General features: G+C 50.1%; 5 protein-coding genes across 5 annotated transcripts in view; 1 reads left to right on the top strand and 4 right to left on the bottom strand.

Annotated features, from left to right (window-relative positions):
* The first annotated feature begins 1092 nt into the window (after window positions 1–1092).
* Pmar_PMAR022941 (conserved hypothetical protein) lies at window positions 1093–2529 on the top strand. The gene is made up of 9 exons (XM_002771781.1): window positions 1093–1179; window positions 1228–1331; window positions 1377–1481; window positions 1561–1642; window positions 1856–1960; window positions 2009–2101; window positions 2149–2236; window positions 2284–2349; window positions 2398–2529. Exons 1-9 carry the CDS (start codon window positions 1107–1109, stop codon window positions 2489–2491), a joined length of 810 nt encoding a protein of 269 aa, XP_002771827.1. The 5' UTR covers window positions 1093–1106; the 3' UTR covers window positions 2492–2529.
* A 629-nt stretch (window positions 2530–3158) lies between these two features.
* Pmar_PMAR022942 (conserved hypothetical protein) lies at window positions 3159–3582 on the bottom strand (the record flags this gene model as incomplete). The annotated part of the gene is made up of 2 exons (XM_002771782.1): window positions 3159–3543; window positions 3572–3582. The coding sequence occupies 2 exons, from the start codon at window positions 3580–3582 to the stop codon at window positions 3159–3161; spliced, it is 396 nt and encodes a 131-aa protein (XP_002771828.1).
* Window positions 3583–4395: 813 nt separating this feature from the next.
* Pmar_PMAR022943 (conserved hypothetical protein) lies at window positions 4396–6582 on the bottom strand (the record flags this gene model as incomplete). Its single annotated transcript, XM_002771783.1, has 1 exon — window positions 4396–6582. The coding sequence occupies one exon, from the start codon at window positions 6580–6582 to the stop codon at window positions 4396–4398; it is 2187 nt and encodes a 728-aa protein (XP_002771829.1).
* A 1488-nt stretch (window positions 6583–8070) lies between these two features.
* Window positions 8071–8948, bottom strand: Pmar_PMAR022944 (DNA-directed RNA polymerase II subunit, putative; the record flags this gene model as incomplete). Its single annotated transcript, XM_002771784.1, has 6 exons — window positions 8071–8157; window positions 8210–8306; window positions 8376–8515; window positions 8563–8629; window positions 8678–8799; window positions 8871–8948. The coding sequence occupies 6 exons, from the start codon at window positions 8946–8948 to the stop codon at window positions 8071–8073; spliced, it is 591 nt and encodes a 196-aa protein (XP_002771830.1).
* Window positions 8949–9022: 74 nt separating this feature from the next.
* Window positions 9023–12229, bottom strand: part of Pmar_PMAR022945 (DNA-directed RNA polymerase II subunit, putative) — a gene marked incomplete at both ends in the record, with an annotated part of 5160 nt that continues 1953 nt past the window's right edge. Inside the window, 19 exons of the mRNA XM_002771785.1 lie at window positions 9023–9181; window positions 9233–9293; window positions 9340–9424; window positions 9468–9564; window positions 9620–9754; window positions 9804–9917; window positions 9970–10117; window positions 10171–10256; window positions 10310–10381; window positions 10439–10564; window positions 10611–10733; window positions 10781–10892; window positions 10936–11002; window positions 11052–11166; window positions 11378–11447; window positions 11494–11600; window positions 11654–11786; window positions 11998–12109; window positions 12139–12229. The exon at window positions 12139–12229 is cut by the window's right edge and continues 4 nt beyond it. Of these exons, the coding sequence (XP_002771831.1) occupies window positions 9023–9181; window positions 9233–9293; window positions 9340–9424; window positions 9468–9564; window positions 9620–9754; window positions 9804–9917; window positions 9970–10117; window positions 10171–10256; window positions 10310–10381; window positions 10439–10564; window positions 10611–10733; window positions 10781–10892; window positions 10936–11002; window positions 11052–11166; window positions 11378–11447; window positions 11494–11600; window positions 11654–11786; window positions 11998–12109; window positions 12139–12229 (2013 nt within the window). The remainder of the gene's footprint in view (window positions 9182–9232; window positions 9294–9339; window positions 9425–9467; window positions 9565–9619; window positions 9755–9803; window positions 9918–9969; window positions 10118–10170; window positions 10257–10309; window positions 10382–10438; window positions 10565–10610; window positions 10734–10780; window positions 10893–10935; window positions 11003–11051; window positions 11167–11377; window positions 11448–11493; window positions 11601–11653; window positions 11787–11997; window positions 12110–12138) is intronic.

Raw genomic sequence — 12229 nt, forward strand, 5'->3', positions numbered from 1 at the left:
CTAGACTCTCGATTAGATAGTGTCTTAGTGGTTTTGTCGTTCCTTACCAAAGCTAGTTTTACCTTTTGAGTCCAAATGGGATCTCAGAGTAGCGTGGTAAATGCGGGGGCCGTAGAAGAACTCACAAAACTCAAGCCTGATCCATCGTTCTTTGCTACCATGCTTCAGTTCTCCGACGGTTCATCTACTTTTTCCTCCTACTCCCTAAACAACTCACCCACGCTCATCGTCTTCCCGCTGATATGATCTGTCATTATCGACCTTACATCATCACTGAAGTGACATCCTGATGCCGACAGCGACAAGGTCATGATAGTGACCCAACCTACGTTGCTCCTTGCTTCTAGATTCACAAGCCACCGTTCCGTCCAACCAAGGGTCAGCTCTGGGTTGTACAATCTTGGGATTACCTCATAGAACCCCTTGATTGGAGCATGAGACGTTTGTGGAACTATGGTTGAGATCACTATGCAAACCTTTTACAGTATTAGTAGTGCGCTGAGTAGCACCTGTAGATGACTCGGCAGTGCCCTGACGAGCAGCCAACGTTCGATAGCACTCGCACCCTCATAGCCATGAGCCGGAATTACTTCACCCATGGAACTGTCTTCAGATGTCATAGCTTTCTGCTCATTTCCACTCTCAATGACGTCTGGGATGAATCAACCGACATCAGATGTACTTCCCCGTTTTAGCTCCCGCAGTGCGGGACCCGCACCGACCCTCACAAACACTAAAGCTAAGAACGTGCAGTGTATGTGGATGACAAAAAGATTAGTGGATTAGTGGATGACATCGGTCCCGGACGGGCTACATCGAACAGATTACATCGGTCCCTATGAATCACTTAAACTCAAAGGTTCTACCTGAGACTCAGATCCTGAGTCCTTAGATCCAAAGTCCTTAATAGCTCAAACCTAATCAAAAATCAATGGGAAGTATCCAGCAACCGTTACGACTCGAAGGAAGCCGTTAGATCGCACTGTACTTGTAGGAGGCGATAGTAGATATCAAGATAAGAGGCGAGCGAGAATACAAGTAGCGCTGTCCCTATCGGGAGTCCACATTTGGGACACTTCAGTAACTAGACTTCCGAGATCGATAATATGTCAATACCGTGGTGGATCATCCCTCTTCTAGGCTACCTAGCATATAACCGATTCAAGAAGCAACCTCAAGGTAGTGTTGGCAGGGACAGTCCAAGTCAAGGCATGCACATTGGTTTAGGAGGGGCGACAGGGCAGTCAATGGCTGCCAGCCCAGCTGCCGTGGCCTTCTCCTTGCACTTGCTGGTACTGGTTAATGCTGTCCTCTATATAATCCCCCTTGTGGTAGTGTAACCCAATTCGTCTCCGCCAATTGACTCTTTCTGATAGGCATACGTGGCTCATATACCATCGATGGTCTTCTACCGAATGACCTTCATGGGCAGTGCTTTCGTCTGCATCTACACTATCTGGACTAACTATGGTCTTCCTCCGGTAACTGCCATGGGAGGAGTCAGATTGCCGCTATAGATGTGCCTCGTGGCATCAGCTAGATCGGATGTCCCCACTGTAGGTTCGGAGTGGTATGCAAGCCTTCCAGATGTGGATGAGTCGAGTCACCTTGGGTGCAGACTTCCCGTTCCTTTTTATGAGTTGTAATTGGGGTATGGTCTTCATATGCTTCCATATAAGCCATATTGTCGAAGTGGAAGCTCTCGCCGGATCGGTGCCATGATGGCATTGCCATCTCCATCAAAGTCGTATCAAGTTTGGTGGCTTTGTGGTCGTATTTGTTTTTGAGTCTTGCTGCTCCTCCGTGATTCGAGGCGAGCTCCGCGGCTTTCTGAGTTCAATCATTATCTGTTCAGTGTTACTGGCGACAGGAAGCTTCATGCCGAATATATTTGGGTTGTTCGTCATTGTACGTCGTTCCCTCTGGTACTGCGGTTCTTTTGCTAACTCGCACCTTACCAGTAAGCCCCCGTATACCGTTCTTTCTCATGTGGTGTATACGGTTTCAGATGCTCCTGTTTGGGCCAAAATCCAACCTTTTTGGCTGAAGCTCAAGTCTAAAGAAACAGAGATAATGCGGGTGTCCACCATATGCGAACTTGGTACTATCGCTCAACGCTCGTCGACTCTTGAACCGTGGTGAGTGCAGGCATCGGTTTCCAGTACATCATCAATTTGTTCACCCCCTACCGAGAGATCATGTCATGTTTCCTCTTCTGGAGTCTACTGCGGATAAGGTAATTCCAACTTAATTTTCTCGTCATCGAACTACTCGGCGGTTTAGGTACCAAGCACCAAGGTCTTCGGCTCATCATCACGAGGCGTGGGGCATCGTGGATTCGAAAACACGGTGAGAATAGTCATCATATTGCTCGCGCTCAACGTCCATATGCTTCAGAACCCTAACGTCCCTCCCAGTGATAAGTACTGTCGTACAATACGGGAAGAAATGGTTCAGTCAGAGCCTCGCTACTCAGCAAGCACAACAATGATACTGTTAAGTTTGTTTCGACCAATACACCTCATCTTTATATATTGTTGTGTTGAGTCATCCATTGTAAATCGGGAAATTGTAAATTGTCGTGGTACTATCGGCACGCATTCACTGGGAGTTTTGAGAATCACAATCCTGTTGCTCTAAATCAGAGAGTCTACGTTTCCTTAGGGATGGAGGAAATTTTGCACTTGCTCCGATTGTCGTTGTGGGGCGGGCACAATGACTGCCTTCATGCGTGGCACTGTTTTGGCAATATCATTCGTGTGCAAAGGAGATCTGGGTAAGAGCACGCTGAAGCCATGGTGGTACTCATCTCTCTAGTGCTAGCCTACTCGAGTCCGATTTCTAGGACGTGTAACGGCAAAGTATCCGCTTCTGGCACGAATAGAGTTCAGTTAATTTATATATTTGTGGATGCTGAGTCGAATGCGTTTCTCTTCCGACGACTCGCCATTTACCATCCCTACACAACACGATTGGGATCGAAAACGCACCCGCACGTAGTCGAATAATGTGATATAGACTTCATGCTCATATACGGCTATAGGGGGCAAAAATGGCGACTAGGCCAGTGCTTCAATCACGAAAGAATTCTTACAGTAAAGGAGGCGCGGAAGGAGAACGATCGTCTCGGTGGGGGAGGTCTCTGTGTCAACCATGGGTTAAAGCTTGGTTACAGACCAAGGGCTGGTCTCTGCTACAGCTTTAGTGCTGGTTTCAACCGGAGTGCTAGTGAAGGTCGAAACCTGGTACCCAGTAGTGGGCTTTGTTTGGGACTGTGGAACAGTATTGTCTGGGAGATCAGCAGCTGTCTTAACCGGAGCCATGATAGTGCTCCCCAGAGTCTCGGCAATGGTCTCGGCTATAGGCTTAACAGTGACTTCGGCTATAGGCTCAACAGTGGTCTCGGCTACGGGCTCCACAGCGGTCTCGACCGGAGGCTCAGTAGTGGTCTCGAACGGAAAATCAGTAGTGGTCCCGAACGGAGACTCAGTAATCCCTACCGAAGCCTCAGCAGTCGTCTCTACCGAAGGCTCAGCAGTGTCACTACCGAAGCCTCAGCAGTGGTCCCTACCGAAGGCTCATCAGTGGTCTCTACCGAAGCCTCGACAGTGGCCTCGACCAGTGGTTGAGCAGTGGTCACGACTTATGCTCAGCAGTAATGTCAGTTGGGAGCTCAGTGACGGTCCGAGCTGGAACCTCCGATCCGGAAGGAGTTGCAATAGTGGTCGTCTCAGGCGACGAGGCACTTTCATCTTCTTCGCGGGTTTGTTCCGTCAGATCAGCACTATCTCCTTGTGCCATAGGACTCTCTGTGAGGCTACTATACTCGCATTGCAAAGGCTTCAATACATCGTGATTGCAGCTCAGATCGTTCGGCTGAAAACATGTGGAAGTTCCGCATGTTATCTTATCTAAAATATAAACCAAAGAAAACCGATGGAGTTAGCCAAGGGTCTTGGCCCAAGACTTGCAGTATGAACCATGGTACTGTGGGTCGTTGTCGCAGGACTCAGTATTGCCACAGGCAGTGGAACAGTCGTCGGGCTGACCATTGGCTACAAAAAGCACGTGTAGAATCAAGAAGTGAAGATGCTGCATGTTAGTTTACACAGGCTGAGGACAGCACGCCTACACAGGGGGAAACTTGGTGAATCCTCCAGAGACCGATAGAACCAACACGACAGGATCTGCAATCGTTAGAAACTACTTACTCGCGAACAGATACTGGAGACATGAATATAGAATTGAAATGGGCATGCAGAGTTATACTCGCCATATTGTCGGTGATTAATTTTCACTCTTCAATGACTTGGAAAGAATTCAAACTGGTGGTAGCTACTCTATCCTGTAAAGTGGGCAGATAGGTGATAGTCATGACTCGCAGTGAATACAACGTTAGCGCCGAAGATTGGGGGTGGTTTCTACTACAGGCTCGATTACAGGATAATAACTAGTTACAATAGGCAAATCGGTGGTAATCACGACGGGAAGCTGGGCAGTAGTCTCGCTTGGTGGCTCAGCAGTAGTCTCGACCCAATGCTCGACAGTGGTCTCAACGGAAGGCTCAGCAGTAGTCTCGACCCAAGGCTCGACAGTTGTCTCGACGGAAGGCTCAGCAGTAGTCTCGACCCAAGGCTCGACAGTGGTCTCAACGGAAGGCTCAGCAGTAGTCTCGACCCAAGGCTCGACAGTTGTCTCGACCCAAGGCTCATCAGTTGTCTCAACGGAAGGCTCATCAGTAGTCTCGACCGAAGGCTCGACAGTTGTCTCAACGGAAGGCTCAGCAGTAGTCTCGACCCAAGGCTCGACAGTTGTCTCAACGGAAGGCTCAGCAGTAGTCTCGACCCAAGGCTCGACAGTTGTCTCAACGGAAGGCTCAGCAGTAGTCTCGACCCAAGGCTCGACAGTTGTCTCGACGGCTGTCACGACCAAAGGCTCGACAGTTGTCTCAACGGAAGGCTCAGTAGTAGTCTCGACCCAAGACTCGACAGTTGTCTCAACGGAAGGCTCATCAGTAGTCTCGACCCAAGGCTCGACAGTTGTCTCAACGGAAGGCTCATCAGTAGTCTCGACCCAAGGCTCGACAGTGGTCTCAACGGAAGGCTCAGCAGTAGTCTCGACCCAATGCTCGACAGTTGTCTCAACGGAAGGCTCAGCAGTAGTCTCGACCCAAGGCTCGACAGTTGTCTCGACCCAAGGCTCATCAGTTGTCTCAACGGAAGGCTCATCAGTAGTCTCGACCGAAGGCTCGACAGTTGTCTCAACGGAAGGCTCATCAGTAGTCTCGACCCAAGGCTCGACAGTTGTCTCAACGGAAGGCTCAGCAGTAGTCTCGACCCAAGGCTCGACAGTTGTCTCAACGGAAGGCTCAGCAGTAGTCTCGACCCAAGGCTCGACAGTTGTCTCAACGGAAGGCTCAGCAGTAGTCTCGACCCAAGGCTCGACAGTTGTCTCAACGGAAGGCTCAGCAGTAGTCTCGACCCAAGGCTCGACATTTGTCTCAACGGAAGGCTCAGCAGTAGTCTCGCCCCAAGGCTCGACAGTGGTCTCTACCGGAGGCTCCGCAGTGGTCTCTACCGGAGGCTCCGCAGTGGTCTCTACCGGAGGCTCCGCAGTGGTCTCTACCGGAGGCTCCGCAGTGGTCTCTATCGGGGGCTCAGCAGTGGTCTCTACCGGGGGCTCAGCAGTGGTCTCTACCGGGGGATCAGCAGTGGTTTCGACCGAGGCCTCAGCAGTGGTGTCTCCCCGGGGCTCAGCAGTGGTCTCTACTGGTGGCTCAGCAGTGGTATCGACCGGTGGCTCAGCAGTGGTATCGACCGGGGGTTCGGAAGTGGTGTCTACCTGGGCAGTAGTTTTGACCGAGGCCTCAGCAGTGGTGTCTCCCCGGGGCTCAGCAGTGGTCTCTACTGGTGGCTCAGCAGTGGTATCGACCGGTGGCTCAGCAGTGGTATCGACCGGGGGTTCGGAAGTGGTGTCTACCGAGGGCTTGTCAGTGGTTTCGACCGGAGGCTCGGCAGTAGTTTTGACCGGAGACTCAGCAGTGATCTCAACTGGAAGATCGCCAGTAGTCTTGACTGGTGGCTCGTCAGTAAATCCAGTATATGGCACAGTAGCCTGGTTTGATGGTCCACCAGATGCCTCCCTTTCGGACTCGGTAGTCACAGCTGAGAGAACAGTACTGGTTCCCGTTGGAGGCTCGGCTGTGGTATCAGGTAGGCGAAACGCAGTAGTCTTGGCCGGTGGCTCCACCGTGTCATCATAATCGTCGTCAGGCAGACTGTCACCCTCTGCGAGCTGGGACTCAGTCGTCACCAGTGGAGACACTTTACAAGAGAGTGGAGGGAGAACACTGTCATCACAAGTGGGGTCGTTGGGCTGATAACACAGTGAGCCATCGTCTCGAACATAGAAACCGAAACATGTGGATGGGCTCAACCAATATTTGCAGTAGGAACCGCGAGCTTGAGGATCCTCAGCACAACTTGACGTAGACCCACATGCCGAGGTACATGCGTGATTGGGATCTATTGGAGTGAGAGCTCCGCCATACCACAGAAGGCTTGCGAAGACTGTCGAGATCATATGAAAATCTCCAGAAGGACTAGAAACTGAAGACGCACTCGCTCCTGGTCAATGAGCAGTGCTCATCAAGGCTCCACGGTGGAGCGCTACCGACAGAGATCAAGCAAATCATAGGGTCTAAATGAACGGATGTTTGACTCGCCTAGTAAACCGGATGTTCTATGCTGACACGGTTATGAGCTGTTACGAACTGTTGGAAACGTCTGGGCGGGCGAGCCCCATATTATTCACACAATCAGTCTGTCGGGAAGGTAGCATACACTACCGTGTACTTTCATACGGGAAATTTCGGATTACAAGGGTTGACCTGTCGTGCACAACGGAAGAGATATGAATAATCACAGAGCACGAGACGGTTTCCACTACTCCGCGTCAGTTCAGTGATGTAATATGCTTCATATGAGCTTGAAATTCCACGACACTGTATATCAGTCTGGTGCTTACCATGATGACCACTGTCGATGAAGTCCGCTTGGACATACCACACATCCGAGGAATATGGTCGTGGACTCATGCAAGTGCTCATGTTTACGCATCACTACCTCAACGCAACAGTTCGTTCTACACCACTGCTACATGTCCGTAGCTATCGTAGTTCATGAGCGTATCTTTCAGTTTCGAAAGATACTTTCATCTCTCGCGTTTTCCTCGCGCGCGGCGAAGACATTAATCAAAAAGTCTCAATATTGAAGTCACTTGGACGTACACTAGCTCATATTCTTCCGTGGGAGCGAAGGGAACATATCGTTGTAAATTACACCAACCACGTAACAGAATTATGGACTCGTTGGTTTCGCAGTCTAGGATCCATGCTAGTCCGGAGACCAGTGGGACACATAATGACCCAGAATCTTCCCAACCTTCGACTTCTGGGTCTCAAATGTTGTTGGTAGTAGTAAACATCACCTAGCAGTGTAATAATACATAGTAACCGACTTTCCATTATTGAAGTGTAATCTATGTAGTCAACGAGCAAAATCGCAAGCTCGAATGATTGCTATGCAGGTGAGAGTTCGAGGTCCAACACCGAGGGCTCGGCTCACTCAGAAAAGCATGAGTTCACGAAGTTCAGCAGTTCCACCTTCTCAATTCGCCTATCTATCTAGACAGGCAATGTTGCGCATGCGGGAAGGTCATCTTCAGTCGAGATACATCCTTCCTTTCTGGCTAGTGGACTCCACTGGGGAACTGTGCACATCCACGAAACACGCCCACAGTCACCACCATGAGTGTTTAACACTCATTTAACCTTCAGTGTTGGATGCTCATTGGTGCCAGTATTCGCGTTGATTCATATGGAACGAATCTCCGGAAAATATGAACTTGAAGCTCACTGGAGTGTCCTGTCTTCTAATTCATCGTTTCGTCGTTGTTTCACATACCCTCACAACTTGTGAGTCACAAGTTAACACCACAAACTGTTTAGTGAGAAATGTGTCAACGGGTAAACAGTGGCAGCATTTCCCGATGGGGACGTATTCTCGCTCATCAAGCAACCTTGAGTACAAGCTTGGGCATGATGGACATCGTCATCAACTCTTGGAACAGCAGCTTGCACGCATATGGTATATGAACCTACCACCCACAGCAGCAGTAAAATGACAACGACAAACCGAGTAGCTGTTACCTGTGATATCGTCGAGTTCTTGCACGCCCTGCATTCGTAGTGATTCTTGTACAAGTTCGCGATCGCAAACATACCACAGTTATCACATACGTGAACCCTGGAAGACCGAGAATATACCCACCACCACGAAAACCGTCTCCAGCTCAAAAATGACTGTTGAAATCACCTGTAAGCATCCGAAATATCAAAGAGTCTCTCCTTGAGGAACTTGGCCGCTCCGTGACTAATCATGCAATCACGTTCCATCTCTCCAAATCGCAGACCGCCCTCTCGTCCACGACCCTCCATAGGCTGTCGTGTGAGCATCTGCATTGCATACATCACCAAGTATCTCAGAAAAGAACCGAGCCTACCTGCATGGGCCCTCGAGCTCTTGAATGAATCTTGTCTTCAACCATATGCTTCAGTCGCTGATAGTACCTGACACCCACGACTCACATCCTAACACTGTCGAACCTCCCGCCTCACGTTGGACCGATGAATATCTTTGCTGGTAGCCGTAGACCAGTATGGCCGTTGTACATAACCTCTCGGCCCTGTCTCTGGAAGCCCAACTCATGCAACCGCGCCATGATCTCATGAACAGTAACCTGCAACGATCACCCATACCCACGCACGGTCCGGCTGTGCTCAGCTCACTTGGGAAATGGCGTGGCATCACCCTCCTCTCCACTAAGTAGTCCAACCTTCCCGAGCAAACACTCGACAGATGACAATAGTCATCGAGAGGGCACAGCATGAGGGTTCATAATGATATCAGGGACCACTCCAAACTGCGACCAATGATAGTAATGTCGATGGTACCCCCGACTTCTACTGTGTGAAGGGCATGTCTTCTTGTCTGTAGGAAATACCCATGGTACCCTTCTGACCGTGTCGAGAGGCGAACTTGTCACCAATGGTTGGCACCCTCAACGTCCTCACACGGATCTTCGTGAACTTGTGACCACGAGCATTCACAGACAACATAACCTAACAGGAATAATCACGTGCACTGCGCGAGACACGCTAGTAGCTGATGACCTGATCCACAACACCATTATCAGCGCCCTTGAGGGCCACTGAACAATCGCGTTCAGTATACCTGTGAGCACACAAATAGATCACCTACACCAAGGCGCCATTCTTACTTCTGGATGCGACCTTCCTCATCTGTCTGATTAGGAATAGGCGATACCTTCCCTATAAGAATATCATCACCATGAACTCGTGTACCTACGACCAACATGTCCACCTACGTTATATCTCGCATGCTCACCAGGATTGATAAGACCATCATTATCCAGCTTAGAGTAGTCACCTCTCTTCATAGCGTACGTCTTGGACCAAGATGGAGCACGGAATTCCTCAACGACCTGCGGACGAAGACCACTTACTCCTTCCCAACCAGCAACGACTACGACCGCCCACCTGAGCTCCCTGCCGCTTCTCATCAGCCATATAGCTCTTGAAGTGAACCGATCTCATGAAGCCTCGATCGATCGAAGAGGCGTTCATGATAAGGGAATCTTCCTGGTTGTATCCAGAGTAAGTCATAATAGCGACCTAAACACCAACACCTATTCCCAGCCTGACCTCAGCAGCAGCCGCCTACGATAGCGTTGTTGCCGGCGGGCAGTTCTCTGAATCTCAGATACTCCATCGCCCGCGTGCCCACCAAGGGCTTTTGAGGATAGTTCAACACATGCGCCATAGTGTCGATACGCATCTGAAAATACGACCCTCAACACTTTACGAACAACCAGGCTCCAGCACCGTACGTTGAAGTTGGTCGCATACACTCCCATAGCCTGCTTCCCCATAGCACTCTGATAAGTGTTACGAGGACTCTGGTTATGATCAGGGAAGGGAATAATCGAAGCACATACACCCAGGATCAACGATGGGTGGATCTCACAGTGGGTATACCTGAACACCACATCAAGTGCGCCCTAGGGGGCATCCATCACCAAGACACCTACGTATGGCAATAGCTGCTAGCCTTGCTCTTCCTCCTCTGTGCATTGCGTAGATCATCCACGAACATTGCCACCATACACGTCTCCTCCTGAACATACAGTGACCGCCGTCGCCCCGTTGGACAACACACGAGGGGCTCACTTCCTCAGCATCAATGTACTCAACCAGACCCTCCTCCACCAGCATGTCCCACCCACCGTGCTCATTGTTCAGCTACAACAAAGAAGGATCATCAACACATCCTTAAGAGTCGCCAATTCCCAGTCTTACCAGCATGCGTCGTAATGCTTCCACATGTTCCCTTTTAATACACAGCTTTTGACTAGGAGGCGGTTGAACAACATACAATGGTCGACAGGCACGCCCACCGTCAGTGAAGATTCGCAACTCGTTCGCCTACAGTAAGACGATCCACACCCCTACCATCAACCATCAACCTCACCTGGAGATCACGAATAATAGACACTTCAGGATCGATATCCCTCTTCCTCCTCAAGTCACGCAACGTCTCACACAACATCGTTGCGTCTGCGTGCATGCCCACCCATTGCCCATTCAAGAAGACCTAAAACCACAGCAGCTACACCACAGGACCACTACCAGTCCTCCCACCTTAGTCATATGCTTAATCTGACTCGGATTGATCTCATCCAGGTTCTCCAGACCCCACTCGTTAAGGAAGTCATACACTACGTTGGGGAGACTCCCAACCGTGATGGTACACCTAAACCCTCAACTACCCAGAAACATCACCAAACCCTCTTTACATTAACGCAATGTTCTTCACCAACCCAACCGCCTGCCCTTCTGGGGTCTCAGCAGGACAGATCATACCTAAGTCCCATCACTACCAGCCCGTCCTTCTGATCCTCTCAACACTCACCCCAATGAGTATTGTGCAACTGCCGAGGCTTAGCCAGCTTTCCACTACGCTCCAAGGGAGTGTTCATGCGCCTTAGATGGGACATGGTCGACATGAAGGTGAGTCGATTCAACACCTGAGACCAATACCAGCTATTGTGCAAGTTATGGTCACAACTCTAAGACCCAACACGTTATTACAAAGCGCCTCACATACGCTTACTCGTAAATCAGGAGAAAGCGCGTGTGAGGCGGTCATCACACACAATGAGAAGGGACAGAGATGACTCCTGACCATCCCCCCGACATTAATTCTATACCATTTACACGACCTCCTTTCCTTCCTACCTGGCTCACTCCTGTCCGCACTGATTTACCAGACTTATCAATACCCCAGTTACCAGTAGCCAATTGGTATCTGACCACTTCCCCTACCACTACCCCAACAACAGTGCTCCCATCACCTCAGCCCATCTGTAATGCTCGAGGCGCTTCGTATCGCAGAGTTGAGATCAAAGTGCCGACCACTATCCACTTGACGCTGCAGGATCCTCTTACTGTCTTGGACCAACTACAGTTCATAAATTCACACCTACCACCAACCAGTCCTGCCAGGAGCATCACCTTCCTGAAGAGCTGTGCAAAGCTAGCCGCCATGAGTGGTCCTGCCATGTCCATCCTCTTCTTTCCGAAGTGATCCCTGTCATCCTCAGCAATCCTACCCAGCTGGCCCAACAGCAACCGATGGACCATGTACCTACATATGAGTACCACTCAAGAAGCAAGGAGAAATGTCCCTTAGTTAAAGCATGACGAGGCCTAACCCAAGTACCAAATCGCCTATCTATTCACTCTATCGTAAAAGATACAAACAGGCTGTATTGCGTAGTGATAATATAATGGACGAAAATGCTACTACCATCACGAGCGTGATTCGTAACGCCCAAACTCAGTGTGTAGCAGCCTACCCGATGAAATAGGCCTTTCTGGGTTCACAGTACTGTTTGACGCCGAGATGAGGCAGCAGCTCCTTCTGCAGCAGCTCCTTAGCGTATCTATTATATACATTGGGTAATCCAGCTACCATCACCATCACAACCCGTCCCTACTGTATACGACCACTCTTCGATGTCCCAATGGTTGGCCCTCTTTTAGCGATGAAGTCCAAGGCAACCTGCCACGAGGCATCATATCCAACAG

The sequence above is a fragment of the Perkinsus marinus genome (assembly GCF_000006405.1).
Source record: "Perkinsus marinus ATCC 50983 genomic scaffold scf_1104296962378, whole genome shotgun sequence".
In the NCBI taxonomy this organism is placed as follows: domain Eukaryota; phylum Perkinsozoa; order Perkinsida; family Perkinsidae; genus Perkinsus; species Perkinsus marinus.